A 19722-nucleotide genomic window follows, 5' to 3' on the forward strand; every position below is an offset into this window, starting at 1 on the left:
CCCGCTCCCCGGCCCGCTCCCGCCTCCCCCCGCCGCGGTTCCCGTTCCGGCGGGCGGTGCCTTCCCCATCCGGGGTCAGCCCCGCTCCCTTCCTGTTATTCCCGTGCGGGAGGCGGCGGCTGTCGGGGAGCGGCTGCCGGCGCCGCTGCCGCCCGCGCCCGGGGCACAGGCACCGGCCGAGGCGAGCGGGGCGGCCGCAGCGGCGGGAGGCGGCGGGCGCGGCCCGGGGCGCGGCGGGCGCGGCCGGCCCGGGGAGGCCGCGGCAGGCGGGTGAGTGACTGAGTGAGGCGGGGGTCGTGAGGGGCCGCTCCCGGGGCGCCGCTCGCTGAGGGGGCTCGGGGGCAGCGCGGGGCTGAGGGGCCGCGGGGCCGCGCTCGGCCGGCAGGGCTGCCCCGCCGCAGCCCGCGCTCGGGGTGTGCTGGCAGGGACGCGAGCCGGGAGAGAAAGAATAGCGGCTTGTTGTTTTGCAGTGTGGGTGTCTCCACCCCTGGAGTGGAGCTGAGTGCTGTGAGTGTGCTCACAGTGCCGGGGATGGGCTGGGTGATGCCGCTCGGAGCAGAGCTTCTCCCGATGGCCGTGTGGATGTGGGGGGATCCTGGCACACGAGGTGGGTGATGCCGCTGGGAGCAGAGCTCTCCCCGTGGGTGTGTGTGAGGGGATCCTGGCACACGAGGTGGGTGATGCCGCTGGGAGCAGAGCTCTCCCCATGGGTGTGTGTGTGTCTGTGTGTGTGTGGGGATGGGGATCCTGGCACACGAGGTGGGTGATGCCGCTGGGAGCAGAGCTCTCCCCATGGGTGTGTGTGTCTGTGTGTGTGTGGGGATGGGGATCCTGGCACACGAGGTGGGTGATGCCGCTGGGAGCAGAGCTCTCCCCATGGGTGTGTGTGTCTATTTGTGTGTGTGGGGATGGGGATCCTGGCACACGAGCTCCTGCTGCCAGATGCGCTCGGCTGACAGGAGCACTGGCCCGTCCCTGCTACCTGTAAAACCTTCTTTCCTACCTTGTACTGCCCAGAGATCGGTTTGTACTGATGGTAAATATGAAACTGCTGTTTCTTGCCTGTATTTCTGTGGTTTTTGGTGCACTCTATATTAGCAAAACTTTGGCCAAACTAACACAAACTGCCCGTTTCTGTTTCTTTGGGGGTTTTGTAGCTGTTTTCAGTATTCCTTAAGTTATTAAGATATCAGGCCAATTACTTCTGTAGCTGTTATGGATATGTCTCCAATTTTTATAATTTTTATGTCTATTTATTTTCTGTTTTTTACTAAAGATCTAATTGAACTAAGGTCACTTTGTAAGCAGTACCTATTCAGAACAAACAGAAGGCAAGTATATATATACTTTAAAAGCAGACAGTAGAGAGCATGATGCTTTTCTTTATTTAACTCTGCAGCAAACTTATAAAGGCGTGGCAAATTGGGTTCTGAGTCTAGATTTTGTAGAACTTAATAGAAAAAAATCTATGTTGTTTTGTTAGTTATTTGTACCTTCACATCCCTGCTTTGAGCTATACCAGGTGTTCAAATTTATCACACTGGATAAAGTTAGAAACTTTCCCATCATGATATGACTCATTCTTTAGTTTCTTCCATCTCACAGTGAGTTTATGGAGGTGTACTCATACTTGTTGCTTCCATGCTGCAATTCTATAATGCAATGTAATAATCAAAGTCCACTTCTTGTGTGTAAACTTTGTTAGTTCCTGGGAATATTCCCGTATGCGGGGTGATGGGATTTAATAATGTGTCTGCTAGGAGGAATAAGCTGCTCTAAAATAAAGCCCCATGTGAACTTAAAGCTTCACAACAAATAACTTTATTCTCAAAGAATAGCAGTGGAAAACTTTCAGAGTTGTTACTTATTTAGAAGCGCATTTTAGCCAATGTAGAGAAAGCACACATCAACCAATCTCACAGTGTTCACAGAGGAATTTATCAAACCACACAATTCCTATGGGATCCATGGAATATTCCACTTTTTCATTAGGACAGTAAATGCAGCGGGTCCAGAGCTGCAGTTGGAATCTGACTGGTGAGATGCCCTGCATTTCCTGGGTGTTAACTTGGTGCCATTCTTAGCAACCTGGAGACAGTGCTCAGTGTTTTTTCAGGACAGGAGAATCCCAGCCTGCAAATCCATGCCAAAGGGTTGTAATTGGCTGCTCCAATTTGTCATTCTGTATCAATGACAAGTTTACTCTGTTTGTTGTTGCATTTACTGCATGAATGATGGCTCTGAGAAGGTTTTTTTGGGAGTTTTGTTTCTTTTTTTTTTTTTTTTTTTTTTTTCTTTCTGGAGTATTCTTTGGGAAAGGGGGTGTAGCTGATTTGTTTACAAAGCAATTGTGCTTTATTGGAAGTCATAAAGTGGTTCAATACTTAGTTAACTGTTTCTCTGATAATCAGGCTATTCCTGCTTTCTCTGAGCAAATGGGGGACACTTTTCCCTGGATAACTTTTTATTTTAAAAGCTGTTCAAAGCTTTAGAATATGAATTTCTGCAACCAGCAAGGAGTTCATGCTATCTCACAAAACAAACTGAGTAACCCCACAAGAGGTTTCCAGCTATTTGAAGAAAAGCACACCTTTAAAAGGTGTTGTGGAATAAGGAATGGACTTCCTGATCCACAGATCCTCAGTTTTTGTGTGTGTGGTGTGCTTTTTAATGGCCTGCTCATGTGTGATGCAACTTGGAACAACCTTGATCATCATAACTTTAATTTCTTTCTGAGTTAAAACTCTCTATAAATGACTAGACAACAAGCCTAAGGCTGACATGCACCCTGCAAAAACTTTTTTATATTTGGTACTTAAAACATCAGCTCTTTATGCAATCTTTGAGATTTCTGGTGCAGATTCTCTGGGTGTTAGGAATAACCTAAAAACCCCTTGCAAGTATCACTCATTTCCAAATGGAAGATTGTTGCCATTGTTAGGGGAGAGAGGGGATTGGGATGATGATGCTTTAGTTCCAAATCACACAAGAAATAATAGCAGCTCCAGACTGGCATCATGTAGCTTTGCTTTGCCTACCTGAGTACATTAATGAATGCTAACAAAGACTGTAGTTAATAGGATATTTAAGGAGTGTTGTGTTTGGGTGAGGGGGAGCTAAGATACTTTAACTTCAAAACTGATTTTGTTATTTAGAACTGGACAAAAATAATCCTTGTCTTTCTAGATAGTCTTCAAATACCATTCTAAAACTAAGTTTTGTCTTACTACTTACTGGTTTGTAATTACTGAAAAATATGTGAGATCTAGTAAATCCTCCCCACTGAGAAAAATGTGGGCCATATCTGCATTTTTGTGTGTGTGATGGAGTTGGAGGGGGAGAACTTTGAGGGAAAGGATAAGAGTTTGCACTTTGGCTAACTGGACAACAGATGTGACTTCTAGTGTAAGCAAAGGTTTGGGGGTTTTGCAGCTTTTGTGCTTTGCATTCCATGCTTGTGGGAGTTTTGTCTCATCCTTTTCAAAGCCAGACATCCAGCTGCTCCAAGGGGATGATGCCTGTCTGTAGCTATGACTAGAAGAGGCCACAAAAATATTTATGCTAAAACTGGATGGGAATTTTCTTTTGCTCTTGAAGTTGAATGTGTCATGGCAAAGAATTCTGTTACAATTTTCTCTTTGTAGTATCCTAATCCAAATGGGAGCTGTGGAGAGAATGGATTTGTTTCTCTCTATATTTAATTGGACAACAAATGTATGTGATTTGTTTTGATTATGGAGTTGGTCAAGATAACCTCCAGAGGTTCCTCCCAGCTGAATTTGTTCTACAGATCTATTTTTGAATGGTTAATGAAGTGCTAAATGAACCAGAAATAATACTCTGAGTATTAACTGCTGGGTTGTTTTTTTGCTCTGGCAGCACTGGTATAGTATTAACTTTAACAAAATCCAAACAATCAATCAAACAAACAAACAAACAAAAAATCCAGCACAAAACCAAGCCCAGCTGGGGGGTAGGGGGAATTTAACTGGTTTAGAAAAGGAAAAGAGGCATTTTTATAAATCCTGTACATTAACTTGTAGTCATATAGAAAGGCAGCAGACTGAGTACAGTTTATGTAATTCTGGATCTGACTTCTCAGTCTAAGCAGTACTTAGCATATATATTGTTTTATATGGGGTGTATCTACACTTGAATTCTGGAAAAGTACTTTTCTAGTTAATTCTGGGCACAGATTTTGTGCAAGGCAGGCTAAGAGGCCTGTGTATTTCAAAAAAGGAATGTGAGGGACAGTAGACATCATCACCTGTTCTCTATTTCCAGAGTTCTTAAAGCCAGCAAAGCAGGGGATAAAAGCACTTGGTCAATTGTGGCTGCTAAGGAAACTCCCTGGGAATGGTTGTGGTGTGTCTTTGGAAAACACTGCTCACAGACCTGAGCTCCAGAAATGTGAAGATGAAGTTCCAAGAGGGCAGCTTACCTCTGCCAGGTTGAACAGGAGAAATGATGGAGCTCTGGTGCAGCTTTTGCTTGACTTGCAGCAGTAGAAGTGGCTGCTTCAGTCGAGTTAAGAACAAACAGTTGTGTCAAACACCCAGCTTCAGGTTCAGTGCTCTCTGGTTTCATGTCCTATTGCTCACCAGTGGAGGGTTAGATAAATCCCAAAGAGACTGGGGTTTGTTGTTTGGGGGTTTTGTCTACTCATTAACACATTTGCTGTAATTAACTTAACCTTTGTGGATTTTTATGCAGAAAAACCTTGGCAGTTTTGCCTGCACCTTCTGATTAAAGAAACCTCTGCAAATGCAGCTTTTGAGGGTTGTGAACCACAAAGCACATTTGTTGAACACAGAAGATTTATTGAATTGACTAAGGCTGACTGTAAGTTCCCTGAAATTTTGAGTCAGCTGAGTCACATTTATTGTGGTAAATCTGTGTATTCTGACCGTTTTCTAGGAGAAAGAAATACAGAGAAACATCCCTTGGGTTATTTTCTGTCCAACAGAAAAGAGAAAGCTGGATGGTTGCCTCCTAGATTGTACAACATGTCAAAAATCTTATCTGTCATTAAGGCTTCACTGCTTTTCTTTTTTCTCATACTCCTTAGTCAGTCTTTTGCCAATACTTAATCTAGCAGTTAATGGTGATGAATGACTCTTGCCCAATATGTTCCAACCCTGTTCCTGATTTTTAACTCTTGCTGTTAAATTAGGTCCCACTCCTTTCAAAAACATGGCTTTTCTGGTGAAATTACAACTGTTATTTAGGAAAAGTGTCCTTATCTGTCATCTCTTTAGCTGTGGATCCTTGTAGAGGACACTAAATTGTTGAATAATGAAATTATTCCTTGTTGCAACCTTATTCCTTCTCTTAGCTATCACCAGTCAACAAAGAAAAAAAATTCTTGAACATCCTCACAATGCAAGAAACTTTGAACATTACTGAAAGGAAAATATTCAAGATTCAGCATTTCATCTAAGACTAATCAGCCATAAGTAGAAATACATGCCTGTTCTGTGATCTGAATCTAATAGAACAAAATTTCCAGTACCTTGGGGCTTCGACATTTGACTTGCTGGAAAAGTGAGGAGATTGCCAATGTCTTTGCAGAGATCAAACTAAATACAGAATGTTTGAAAATGCAAGTGCAGAGGAGGGAGAGTGAGCAGAGGGGTAAAGGCTTCTTTACCAGGCAGGCAGAATGGGGAGGAATTGTTTCTTTCTCAAACTATTCAGTTTCAGTTCTGACAAAACTCAATAAATATACTTTCTGTGGGGAGGAATGTTATGAGCCAGCTTCAGTGCTTGTGCCATTAAGATACTTTTCATTAAATCTGGAAAAGTCCTAACTTGGCTCTTGACTACAGGCACGGTTTGAAAGATGGAAGTGAATAGTGCTAACATAAGAAGTTTCTAGATAGATCTGACTTCCTCTGGGAAAAGAGAAGTCAAAACTAGCATTCCAAATCCTCCAAAATATGCCCGTGGTGTCATTAAACTGCTTAGACTCTAAAACATAACACTTAGTCTTCATTTTTTTATTTATATTCCCAGCTCTTTACAGAATAATCAGGAAATGCTGTGACTAATAATAAAAGTGGAAGTGATACTAATAACACTGAAAATTGCTCTTCTGCCTTTGTGGATGTTGAACAACCAGTTCTACTCACCAGTTTATCAAGGCAGTCTCCACTGGTGGGAGGGAAGTGATACATATATTGTGTTTTATCTTCATGTAGTTTCATGCTGTCACCTCTGAAATCTTCAATTTTAAAGTGTTAAGTATTGTAAAAGAGCACTTGTCCCCAGAAAGCCTCTGGTGTTTAAGAGCTATTTTTAAGTAATAACATCTGACTATTCCAGACATCTGGAATAGTCTTGATTGTTATGTACAATTGAGGATGTGCCTGTGAGTTCCACTGCCAGTCTAGCAAGTTATTTGCAAATATTGATTTGTGATAAATTGCATTTGTATTTTAGTGTAAGATGGTAGTAAATGAAATTGTGATGCTGTAATTGGAGAGGATAAACTTATACAGTTACATGAAGTTTTGGGTAAGAGATTGCAAGTTAAAAGAAAGAGCTTGAATTGATTTTAACATTTGACTTGAGAAGGTAGAGATTAACTCTTTTGCTCATGTTCAACCAAGGTTGAACATCTAAAATTCTAATAACTTGCCTTCCTCTTCAGCTAGCTGTGAAATGGAGGATGAAGCACTGGTGCTGTTATCACTGCTCAGCAGCACTGCCTTGATCTCAGATAGCTCCAGCTTGGAATGTTTTGACAGTTTGGGAGCGATGGCAAAAACTGCCACCAAGAGATAAAGATGAAAACAGAGACCAACAAGCAATAAAATGGCAGTTTATACATGAAGAAAAGGATAGCAAAACCTATTCCTGACTATGGAAACTCTTCTTAAATATGTTGTCAAAGTGCTTTGTAATCCAGCTCTTCAGGTCCTCTTTCATCACCTCTTTTCCAGGCTTTTCATTGTACCTCAGCAGATAGTGCAGTATCACAAACAGCTTCAGGGTGATATGAGAAGTGTAACCATGATTATGGATTCCAGTCTCTTGATGTCCTGGTATGTGAGCAGGCATTTATTTAAACAACAAAAAAGATGCTTTGTAAGATAGATACACTTCCCTAATTGCTGTTTTTTTAATGGGTGGAAATTAAATCCAAAACACTTGAGCTTTTGTGGTCTTCTGTTCTATTGCATGGTTAAACTTCGCCAAGCTGAAAACTGATTTCAGTCTTTTGGAATATACACACCTACAAAAACATTAATGAAATGTTTCCAAAGAACCATCCATGTATTTAAAAAATATTTCCTTTTGTGTGTAAATGTGTCAAACTCTCTCAATAGCAGTGACTGATTACTACCAGTATCTATTTGGCTTTTTTAGATTGAAGGCCTTTCAATTTAATATATGCTTCTTACACAGCCCTGATTGTAGTAGTAGGCTGCATGTGCCTTAGTCTCAAACCATTTAATCTGGATATGAAAGTGACTTTCTAAACTGGGAAGCTGGGAAATCTTTAAACTTCTGCAGAGAGTGGCTGATAGTCACTGCTTGAATACCTACGAGCTTGTGTCACTTCTTTGGAAGTTCATGTTCACTACAAACATTATCTATTTAGACAAACAGTAGCCATTTCTTTCTGATGCATCAACCACAAATTGCTGCTGTGCTGACCTTGTTAGAGAAACAATTTGGGTTCCAGCTGGAAGTAGAGGGAAAAGGGATGAACAGCAGGCAGCTTCACATCTCAGTAGCCCCATGCTTACTGTGCTTGTGTTGCACAACATGGTTTGCAAAGCAGATGCTGTAAGGAAAGGGGCAATAACATTTCCAGCATCTGCCTTAAACGCTTGCTCAGTGGTGAAACTTGTTGCAGGAACACCAGAGCCACAAAAATGAAGTTTCAGTTCTGACCAAAGGCAATGCCTTTCACAGCAATGCTCTGTTGGGGTGTGTTGTAGAACAAGTGTGTAACTGCACAAGCCAAGCAGTGGGGTCTCAAAGAGGACACCTGGTTTTGGGGGGTGTGTGCCTTGTATGACCAACAGAACAGACCCTAAATGACCACCAAAATAATGCCTGGATATGTCCAATGGTGAGACCACACCCACTCTCACTTCTTATGCTAATGAGGAGCCAAAAGCCACTCCCACTCTGCCTCATGCTAATGAGGATCTGGAAAACCACGCCTATTCCCACCTCTCATGCTAATGAGGAGCCAAAAACCACTCAAGCTTCTCATGCTAGTGAGGGATGGTTTAAAACTGACTGGGAGTGAACCAGGTGGGATTCTGCCACCTCTGTGAAGAAGCCCAGGGCACTGGAGGACCAAGGGGAGACCACAGGATCCATGGTGGTGACTCCCTCTCTCCTCTTTTCCTTATACACTTCATGTGGCAGAATAGTGTTGATTGTTGAACAAGCATTTGATCTTATTTGCAGCCTAACTTGTGCACGGAACTTTACCATCAAATCATAACAGATGCTTCTCACAGTCACATACAGGAGTGATACCCATTTGGTTAAGGGTGGTAAAGAACCATGTCCCAGTTTGCCAGAGCTGGTTTTGTGCTTCAGGCTGGAGCATGCAGGGCCGAGTGAGACACAGTCACAGTGGATCCTGTTTGTTTGCACCTGTTGAACACAAATGCAAATCTATTGATGTCTTGAGCATCACAACTGTGGTGTCCAACCTGTAAATGCAGAGAAAAGTGCTGTTCAACCAGGGTCAACAGCTACAATGAGAATAAACACTCTTTGAAGTTTCAGAGGATCTTTGTTTTCTTTGTAACTTACACGAAGCAGTCAGGTAAGTTTACAAAATCGGGAATTTAGTCTTGCAGCGTTGTTTCTCATAGAAGGCCCAGTTTTCCTATGTGCTTAGGTGCAATACACCAATGTGATCTGTGACCTTTTGGGAGGTGAAGCCTGATGAGGGCAATTAGTGTTGCCAGATTCTTTACAGATGAATGTTATCCCCTCAGTGTGGGGGGTAAGCAGGACAACCTTGATCCGTTGAAAATATTTTATGGAAAACTGTTGCTGTTTACTTCTCAGCAGGGTTATCATCTACTGCCAAATAAATATTTCATTAATCACCATTGGCTGTATCACAAACAAGTGATAGGGAGTAGGACTTCATTTGTGACTGACCCTGGTGTGAAAAGCTGTGGTATTTTCCTCTTGTGATTGTAGCTTGTGTGGAAGTAGGCAACAGCTTCCACTGGGCAGGGTTTGCACAGAACTGGATTTGTCTGCTGCTGTCTTATTCCATGTGTCTTTTATAGGATAACCTGCTAAGAACTGTGTGAGTTTCAGCTGTTTAAAGGACAAGTGTCTTTAGCTGCCGAATTGAGTTTTTCATTACAGGGGCTGTGCCTTTGTGTTAACTCTGCTACAAACTTTCTTCACTCAACAAATGGTTTTGAAAAGGGAGCTAAGGAGTAGCTCAGTGGAGAAAGCATTGTTTTCGTTTTTCACTTGAGGAGTTCAAACAAAGAGAAAAATAAAACAACCTACTTCCATAGCTCTTGCTGAGGCATGTGGTTTCTTACAAATCCTCTGACAAAAATGAAGTTGCATGCTATCCTCTGTTTGCCAGTAAATAAAAGATAATGATTTCTGCTAACTGAATTCAGTGCAGACTAAACCCATGCTCCTGTTAAGTACTATTTGGCTGCAGAAGTCTGTAAAGATAGCATAAATGGAGGGCTAATTTATATTTGGATTACAGAACTGAAACTTCTGTTTCCAGTTCAGTGTTCTAGGCTTGCTATTAAAAATCTGTGAAGATGCAAGAATGGTGCTATCCACTGCCACTGCAAAAGCTTTTCTGATTTTACACATTCAGGGTCTGGAGTAACTTAGTACAGCAGAAACACTTTATCTCAATTTACAGTTGCTGCCAGACTGCATCCTAAGAAATGTTACATGGGAAGTAAACAAGATACTGTCAGTCTGAGCCTGATGTCTTTTTCAGCTGCTTCTTAGCAAAGAAAGGGCTCGCAGGGTGACTGTTCTGTGTAAAGATGAATGTGGATTAATAATTGAACACTCCTGACACCGTTGCTTGTGTTAGAGAGGTAAGTGTAACTGTGTGAGGTCTGCAGTACCTCCGGGGTTTTACTGCAGTTCTTCCCCTGCCTTTCTGGGTAGGGACAGTAGGGAGAGGAAATCTTTCCTCTTCCTCAGTGCAAGTGGAGGTTCATGGTGCTGCAGCAGTGACTTCTTAAAGCCAAGGTGGCAAATCTGGGGAGAGCAACACTGGGAAAGGCCCTGGATGGGAGTTACAGGTCTGGTACACAGCTGCTGATGCTGGGTGGGGGTTCAGACCAGACTGGAGCACAGAACACCTGGATTAACTCTGCTCTGGTTCCTTGTCTGTGTGCCAGCACTTCCTGTTTTTAAAGATCCTGTTTACTGTCTGCATTCCAAATATCCCAGGAAGGTGGGAGGATGGGAAGAAACATAGAAAGAAAAGTAAACAGCATTATTTAAGGTGGAATTTTTTTTAGTTGGATAACCAGCATTTGTTACTTTTCAAACCTGGTTTCATTAAGCTTTTGTTTACATCGTCTGGCACTAATTTCCAAAAGCAGAACTACACATGAAGGCTGACATTGAAATCATTAATATTTGCAGCAAGAAGCAGAGTAAGCTTTTGTGGTGTGCTTTGGCTTTGTGTTCTTCCTGATGTTCACATGAAACAATGTTGTTCAGCCATATGAAATGCAGTATTAAACAAAAATATGTAATGAAAGGAAAACCTTATTTCTATGGGTATAAAATGGCATCTTGCTCTGATTTTGTTGGCAAACTTTAAAGCTTTTGATTTAAACAGCTTGAAAGAATTTGGGTGCTGCTCACTGACCTTCAGTGCTCACAGACTAATGTGGAGGAGCAGCACAGAGCCAGGTGGAAAGATAATTCTCATCCTGCTCCACAGCAAGCCAAGCTAATTGCTGAAATAATGAGTAAGCAGATATGTGAAGTGCAAATAGATGATATGTTGCTTTTCTAATTCTTTGTTATGTTTTATGACTCCTATAAATAACAAAATCTTGTCTTTTGAGGTGGAGCTAGGGGTGGAATTACTGAATGATTTTGGACTAAAAAGGAAAATTTAATTCCAGGCTTTTCTTTGTTTAAAAAAGAGAAAAAGTTCTGCCTTTAGCTGGAAGAAAATGTTCTAGGACACATATTCTGCCTTTGGTATGTCATGGGATCCCTAGGGAGAAGGCACAGTCCTAGTGGGAGTTCTGGAGGTCACCAGCAACTTGCAAATGCTTCTTTCTCGTGATCCTGTTTTCATGGCTCCCAGACAGTGAGGGAAGCTGTAAACACTGTGCCTGCATGCATGGGGGAGGGCAAGCAAGGATTTCAGAATAAGAATTCACAAAGGTCTTTTGGTTCACTTGGAGAGGAAAAAAATACTCCAGCAATAGTAAATCTTTTCAAACTGATCATCTTGGATTTGTTTGATCCTGCAGCAACATAGCACACATAGTTCCTCTTGGGAAATACTTTGTAGTGGGTTCTTCTTTTTTTCAGGATGACCTCACCATTAATTTTATTCATAGTATCTGGGAGTCACTAGGAAAGTATTGCATTCTGAAAAAAAATCTGGATGTAAGATAACTTTATAGAGAACAGTTCTGAAATGTAGCCACCCCATATTCTCATATCTAACTAAACTGAAATTGCTTTTCACTAATTTCTAGTGAGCTTTTGCATTCACAGGAAAAAAGACCCAATATTTCAGCAGTACTGTTATTCTATAGATGTTGCCAATAATTTTAGGGGTCTTTAGCTCAGTCTAGAATAAGGAACATACACTCAGCACTGGTTTTGAAGTAACTACAAATAAAATTGGTAGTGTTTGGAAATACTTGTCTGTTTCAGAGGGAAACTGAATGCTGAGATGTTTTTGACAGTGTTAAATCCTCCTGTTTGCTTCCCCTGGGCTGCTGTTTGTGATCAGATAAGGAGTTCCTGGTATCTGCACGTTTTCTGGGAAGCAGGGACGGCAGCAGTACGTATGAATCAGCCACGCCTGCAGTGCCACAGCCTGCTGCTTTCTGTCCCCAACAAAGCAGTGGTTTCACCAGTTAAATCTGGGGATAATCATGTTTTCATGGAGGACACTTTCAGACATCTCTGTACTCATCTTCCTGGGTTCTGGAAGAGTGCCAGCTTGGCAACCAGCAAGAACAAAAGGACAGTTCTGAAAATACCTAGTCTGGGGCAGTCTTACTGTCACCACACAGCAGGTTTGGACAGCAGCAAAATTACACAGACAGCTCTCTCCAGTTCTCTTCATGTTTTAGAGTGCCTGACCTGTCTGATGCTGAGAATGAAACATTTTAGCATTTAGAAAGGTTGAAATGTCCCTTGCATTTTGAAAAGTGTTGTTCTTGTTCCAGGAACTCTTTTATTTGTACAAATTCACAGCTTCTGTTTTGGGGATTCCACAATTCTTTATAAAAGCTTATTTGGGGTCATACCTGTAACTGATACTTCTGTCAGTGTGAGACAGAATCAGGAAAATCATTTAACCTACAGATGAGGGCACAGTAAATCAGGATCATAAATTGTTGGACTGTTAAATGAATAGAAGGCAATGCTAGGAGTCTGAAGGAAACTTCTGCCTGGAAAAGAAATCAAATCCAGACACAGATCCTAAAGAGCAGCTCTCTGAGACCAAAGATGCCACAAAATATTCTAAAACATTGCTACATCCTGTCTGTACAAACAGCGTAATGGGATTTGTCTTGTGACTGGGGAAACTAATGGACTTCAATTAAAGTGTAACAGTTTGCTGAATGACTCATTCAATTTCTACCGTGGGCTGATAAAATTGTATCGAGTGTTCAGTCTGTCCTTTGAATGGGTTTTGAAACACTGCCTGGTGTGTAGAGTGTTCAGTGCTCAGTCCCTGGGATGTGTGCACCTCTTTGCATGAGCACCCCATCCTTTATGCTTCAGTACAATATTACTGCACAGTGCACTTCTTGCTCCCTTCTGTGCTTGGTACAGTTCTTGCTTGTTGGTACTTTAGAGAAGGAAGAACTTGCAGAGCCTCAAAAGTAACTGTAGGTACTTGTGCTGATGACAGGCTATGTCTGCTAAAGTGAACAATGATATTTTTCCCCTAGATTGCCCCCCTGTCACACAGAGCGTGTCTGTGAGGCAATAAAACTGTCACAGTTTACTGAAAGCAAATTTTCTAATCTTGGAATATCATATTCTTAATAAGGAACTATACCATCTATATCAGATTATATTATTTGTATAGCCTATAGGAAAATAGACTATACAAATTAGCATTCATATAAATAGCATTCATAAGCTATATAAATTGGCATTCATATGCTAAGTGTATCTGGAAGCAAGTATTATGGAAGGCATGTTTATCTCCCTGCTGTCTTCCTTCATGTATGTTTATTCTTTTTGAATGGAATCTCAGAACTAGAGATTGTTTTGTGCTGGTCCAGATGTCCCAAAGCTTTTGGCAGGAGAAAAATGTTTAAGATGCTTTAGGAAGGTCAGGGATTGCAGGTGTGATGAAGTGTTCACTTGAAGTTTGATTTAAATACCATCTCTCTAGAATTCCCTTAAAATTACAGTCCTTTTACTGTCGAAGAACATAATTGATTCTATTTATTCCAGGCAGCCTTCCAGATTTTAAAGTGTACACAGAAACACAAGCTGCCAGCTATACTTGAAAACTGTTTCTGTTTACATTCTTGCTTTCCAAATCCAAACCCTGGAGGCGTGCTTACATGTGCAAGTGGAATGAATGTGCACACAGTGCCTGCATGCACCATTCCAGCACATGTCTGTATCCCAGCTTGAAACAAAAGCTGCTGTCTTGGTGCAGTTGCTGTAAAAATTGTAGATTTTGGGATGTCACATTTGGACCATTTGCAAGTTTTTAAAGAAAAGGTATTGAGTTGTCATTTAAGGTTTGAATTCTTTAAGGAAGGCAATGCTGATGTTTATTTTGAAGAGATGCTTGGCTAAAAGGATTTACATTTTTGATGTATGTGTGTCCCCCACTCCTGCCTCTGTTTCTTTGTTGCTGGGAGGGAGGGAGGGAGGAAAACTTGCAGTGGCAGGAGGCACCATCCTTGCAGCTGCTCTTGCCCAGCCCTGCTGCAGTCAGGCAGCCCCACAGTGCAGACCTGCATTAGGCTGACTCCACGGGGATCTCAGGAGGGAGCTGAAGCAACAGAAGGCAGCACAAGAAAGGGAGAGTGAGTTGTTCTCTGCCTCTGCCATCCATCTGACCCGTAACCAGTTGGCTCAGGGAGCCCCAGTGCCAGCAGGGTGAGGGGTGAGAACACACACCTTGGGCTGGGTGAAAATGGGCTCTCATGGTTCAGAAGAGCCTCAGCAGGATGGTGGGACTGAAATTAAAAGGCTGCTGGTGCAAGCTGAGTCTGTGTTGTGAATATTTAATTTGGTTGCGTCCATCTGTACTATCATTGTGTGTGTGTGGACAGGAAAGCTCATGTGACTGCATGTTCTGGTTTGTTTGGGGGCTTTGTGCTGCTTTGTGCCATAACAGTGATGTGCTTCTGCCTGTGTTTGCACTTAAGAAATGTAAATAGGCATGTGATTCAGTGATATGGAGAGGGAACCTTTTTCATGCTTTGCCTGATCAAAAAGATGCCATTTAACTTGTGTACTTCATTTTATCTGGGAGCTGAGGATAGCTATCAGTGGTTTGGAACCCTCTGAGTTACTCTGAATGGTGTTATTTGGGTTCACTGGTAGTGTTTTGGAATTGGTAAGCTTCCCAATTCTGGCTCTGTAAATACACTGTGTGTGCTGGGAGCTTTCCATTTCAGCATCCGCTCGCTGAGGCTGCCACAGTGATGGGGGAAATAAAGCAGCTTCTTTAAGCTCTTTCTTAAAAAGAAGTCAGTTGCAAAGCATTTCTAAATATGCATGGGGTGGTACTGGAAAAGCATTTTTCTAAATCTGCAGTGGCACTTCAATACTTTGGTGGATATTTTTAAAAGCCCAAACTGCATCTACAAAGGAAAGATTAAAAAAGACAGCCCTATTGCTACTCAGAGTTGCTTAGGAAGCAGTGGAATTGGGAAAACATCATTTTCATTCTGATGTTTCTTTGTAAGAACTGAAGTGTCCCAAAAGCAGGTACTGGATGTACTTGGAAGAAAACTTTTTAGAAAAGAAATGCTAATGCAGCAGGGAGGATCACTTTTTCTTTATATATAAAATGTTATACGTGAATTTTATATGTACATAAATTAATATATACAGAAATATATTTTTATATAAATACGTATTTTTAAAATTTGCTGAGCAAAGGGCAAGTATTGCAACCATTGCTTTTCCACAGTGAGAGCTTTCAGGAAGCTGATCCAACAGAAGACATGTGAAGCTGTTGGCTTGTGGGTTTCCCTTCCTTTCTGTTCTTAAGAAAACTGAGATACAGGGACAGTCCTAAGAGGGTTTGTGACTGTGGTGATAAGACAAGGAGTAATGGGTACAAACTGAATGAGGGTGAATTTAGGCTGGGTAAATGTTAGTGTTGACTGTGAGGGTGGTGAGACCCTGGCACAGGGTGCCCAGAGCAGCTGTGGGTGCCCCATCCCTGGAATTGTCCAAGGTCAGGCTGGACAGGGCTTGGAGCAGCCTGGGACAGTGGAAATGTCCCTGCCCATGGCAGGGGAGTTGGAATGAGATGCCCTTCCAACCCTTAACATTCTGTGATTCTGTGATGGATCTATCCAAAATTAAGAGCAGTGAATGCACAGATAAGCACCTCTGTTTCATTTCAGAAAAGTCTAGAATACTGTGTGAAAATATCAGGATTCCAGTAAAGAAGACCAGATATTTTGTAACATGAAGTGTTCTTCAGTCTTGTCACTGGATGCCAACAATTCGTATGTGAAAACATTCTGAACAAACTGGATTTCTTTTGCAAATACACAAATATTGCCTGTGGTTAAGGAAATTAAAAATAGGTAGGGATTAGGAGTGTTTATTGGTGAAGTGTCACTATGTGCCTGCTGGGTAGTTCTCTCTTTTTGGCATCTCCCCTCACCCACTGGGCTATAAAACATCTCTGCTCTGTCCAGACTCTGGTTTTCTCATGCTCTGGCCCATTCTCATTTTCTCTCTTTCTCATACTCATTTCCTCTGCTCTGCGATGGCCAGAGCAGCACAGATAGAGGGTCACACACGTGTTCCCCTCCTTTCCTTTGGCTTGGCAGGGACATCCATGCAGCTGCCAGAGGGAACTGGAACGGGGCATTGGCACTAAATAAAACAAGCCCAACTACAAAGTGTTAGTGGGGCTCAATTCTTCTGTCTCACTAATGGAAAAAAGGGTTTGTTGTTGGTGTAAGTAGCTTATACTGATCTGAAACAGCTATGGCCAAAACTTGTGTATACATGAATTCTTAAAATCAAGTTTAGAGCTTTTAATAAATATTTATAACTATAATATAAGTGTTCTTTGAATATTTAGAGGTTGGAGATGAGAAAAAACCATTTTTAAATGTGGAAGCCTTGGTTTAGCTAAACTTAAAAGAGCTGATGGTTTGTATCATCCAAATTATAATTAATGCTTCACTTTGCAAATTAAAACTTGGCTTGAGATCTGGTTAAAAATTTCTGTAATAATTTGAGTATTAGGTATTTTCATCCCTCCGCTATTGAAATGTTCTATTAATGAATTAAAAGTTCAGATTTTAAAAAATCCTCTATTCTTAAGATTATATGTATATTGGCGTTTTTCTAAACTAGCTTGATTCTGTTAGCTGTTTTGTTCAAGTATGTATTTAGATTCAGATAAAAGTTCTTAGACTTATTTTTATCAAGTCTTTTTTATGAATGCAAAATACAGCCCTGAATATTCATCAATAATTATTAAGTGACGTTCGAACCGTTTTATCTGAGATTCTGGGTGATGTTTGTATTTTAAATGTTGACATTTGAATTTCTGATTTTCACTCAGGTCTACACGTACGAATCACTGCTTGAAGAGCTTGAAGTACAAAGTTACCCCAAGATTTAAAAATGCCTCCACGGCCCTCGTCCGGTGAACTATGGGGCATCCACTTGATGCCCCCCAGGATCCTGGTGGAATGTCTCCTCCCAAACGGAATGATAGTGACTCTAGAATGCCTCCGTGAGGCCACCTTACTGACTATTAAACATGAACTCTTTAAAGAAGCAAGGAAGTACCCTCTCTATCAGCTCCTTCAAGATGAATCTTCTTACATTTTTGTAAGTGTTACACAGGAAGCAGAGAGAGAAGAGTTTTTCGATGAAACGCGGAGACTTTGTGACCTGCGACTGTTTCAGCCTTTCCTGAAAGTTATTGAACCAGTGGGTAACAGAGAAGAAAAGATTCTTAATAGAGAAATAGGTGAGATTATCTTTTTTCAAAAACATTGCTTAACTGATTGTCCTCTTCAAAATGGGTCATATCTGTCACATTTCATACCTGCCAGTTGTTGCATCAAATGTCCAAAGATGCTGATCATAGTAAAGCCAATATTTATAATCAGTGAGGTAAACTCCCGTTTTCTGATCTGTTTCATTCACCTTGGCTTTGTAAAGCATATTTGTAGTTGCCTGTGGGTTAGAGGGTATCTTTTTTCTCATCTTTTATTTGCAGGATTTCATATTATTACAGAGCAATGGCTGTCCTGTTATTTGGGAATTCAGTTATAATTTAGTTTGGAGTTTACAGAATTTTACATTCTAGATTTAACATTCTAGATTTGTGGACACAGATTTTAATACTGCTCTAGCTTGCTTAGAAAGTCAAATTTCAGAAATTAGGTTTTTTCACATTTCTTCTTCCCCCTTCTGACAAAAGGTCATAGGGAGAGGAGGTAAAAACCACCTGAGGTTGGAGATGTGAAGGTGAGACAAATTGATGTTTTGAGTCATCTCTAGAGTAGCTTATGATTTTCCATGGTCCATTGTGGAAGCACAGGGAATCTGGCATTTATTCCAACATCTTGGTTAAGAATTAAATTGAGGGAGTACAAACATACCCACTCCTGTTTCATTGCTAACAAATGTGTGCTGCAGTGGCAGAGGCTTGTCAACTGGAAATACTTGTTCTGAGGTACTGCTAATTGTTAAATGATTTAATTGTGACGAATGCATAATAAGTAAATTGCTTCTGTTTTGTAAAGCTCAACGTGTTCAGGACTTGGGGAGAGCAGTGGTTAGGTAACCATGCAACACAGCAATTGAAAGTTTCCATTTGAACACTCATGCATAAGTGATGATTTATCCAAGTAATCCCATTAAAGTAAAAGGAATTACATCTGAAGGACCTGAAAGAAATGCACTGTTATTATATGGATCTGTGTCAAAGAGCTTAAGTTCAGTGTCTCTTGGAGTGTTCATTGCAGTTCTTGAATAATGTAGGTCATTAAAAAAAAACATTAATAGCTGTCATTCCATTGTAAGCAAAGTTGATTATGGTCCTAATAGCTACCAATAATCCTGCTAGGGTTTGAGAAAAAATCAAATTTCACAGCCCCTCTGGTCCCCTTAGGAAACTCTGTGCTGACTTCAAAGGAAGTTGAGTCCTGGTCCTTTTCCTCCAGGAGGAATGTTGGTTGTGAGAGCAGTGATTTAAGGCTTCCAGGATCTTCAGGGAATGTACACCTGTTTTCTAACCTTTACTGTGTCTGCTGAGTGCACTGAACTTTAGAACTGTGTAGTTCTTGAATGACATAAAACAATTACCTATGCATGTAGAAACTGGCACATATTTTAGGCTGTGTTTTGCTTTGTGTTGGCTTTTTTTGTGACTGATTGAAGACATTTTTAGCTCTGCCTGTCAGTTACACTGATATCCCCATGGTGCTCCAATGCTGTAGGTTTTGCTATTGGCATGCCTGTCTGTGAGTTTGACATGGTCAAGGATCCAGAAGTACAAGACTTCAGGAGGAACATTCTGAACGTGTGCAAGGAGGCCGTGGACCTGCGGGACGCCAACGCCCCGCACAGCAGAGCACTCTATGTCTACCCTCCCAACGTAGAGTCCTCAGCTGAGCTCCCCAAACACATCTACAACAAGCTAGACAAAGGTAAGGGCAATGTTTACAGCAGAAACATGATGTATTTTCAGTGTTTGAAATCAAAGAGTACAGCTGTTGACTTGATCGCTGTTTTATGTGCTGTATTTAGTACACTCCAGCAATATCTTACACCTTCAGCTGTTCAGAATAATCTTCTTGATGGACTGTACATTCAAAAGGATATTTAAAATTGTGCTATTCCAACTGAATCTTGACATATAACTCAGTAAATAGAGGTGACTTTTTTTAGTGGGTGGGAACAGCTTGTTGGCTTTGCAGTTGTCTATGGCATTCAACTATCTGGAATTAAATGATGCTGAATCACTGAGTTATTTTGCAGTCCTCCAATATGAAAGAGTTACTGCTGTTTTCTTGAAGGCCAAATAGTCAGTAGTTAATAAAAATATTCTTAACCTCAGGGCTGGCTAAAAGTTTGAATTTCCACTAGAGTCAAAAATAAACTTAATGCATCTAGTTCCTTGCAGAAATTATAAACCCTCTCTAAGTTTGGGCAACGAATCTTGTTTACATCTTCTTTTAATTCTAAAAGCAAATCTTTGTTTTGGGGAGGCATGGGAGTTGTTTGGTTTGGGGATTATTTTGGGTTTGTGCTTTTTCTTTGGAAACTGCATTGAAAATTATAGGCCTG

At 41.3% G+C, this 19722-nt stretch overlaps 1 protein-coding gene across 1 annotated transcript in view; it reads left to right on the forward strand.

The window, feature by feature from the left end:
- Positions 1-229: 229 nt before the first annotated feature.
- PIK3CA (phosphatidylinositol-4,5-bisphosphate 3-kinase catalytic subunit alpha) overlaps positions 230-19722 on the forward strand; it is a 39761-nt gene continuing 20268 nt past the window's right edge. Inside the window, exons 1-3 of the mRNA XM_058030926.1 lie at positions 230-270; positions 16982-17395; positions 18873-19082. Of these exons, the coding sequence (XP_057886909.1) occupies positions 17044-17395; positions 18873-19082 (562 nt within the window). The 5' untranslated portion in view covers positions 230-270; positions 16982-17043. The remainder of the gene's footprint in view (positions 271-16981; positions 17396-18872; positions 19083-19722) is intronic.

The sequence above is a fragment of the Melospiza georgiana genome, chromosome 10 (assembly GCF_028018845.1).
Source record: "Melospiza georgiana isolate bMelGeo1 chromosome 10, bMelGeo1.pri, whole genome shotgun sequence".
Classification (NCBI taxonomy): Eukaryota; Metazoa; Chordata; class Aves; order Passeriformes; family Passerellidae; genus Melospiza; species Melospiza georgiana.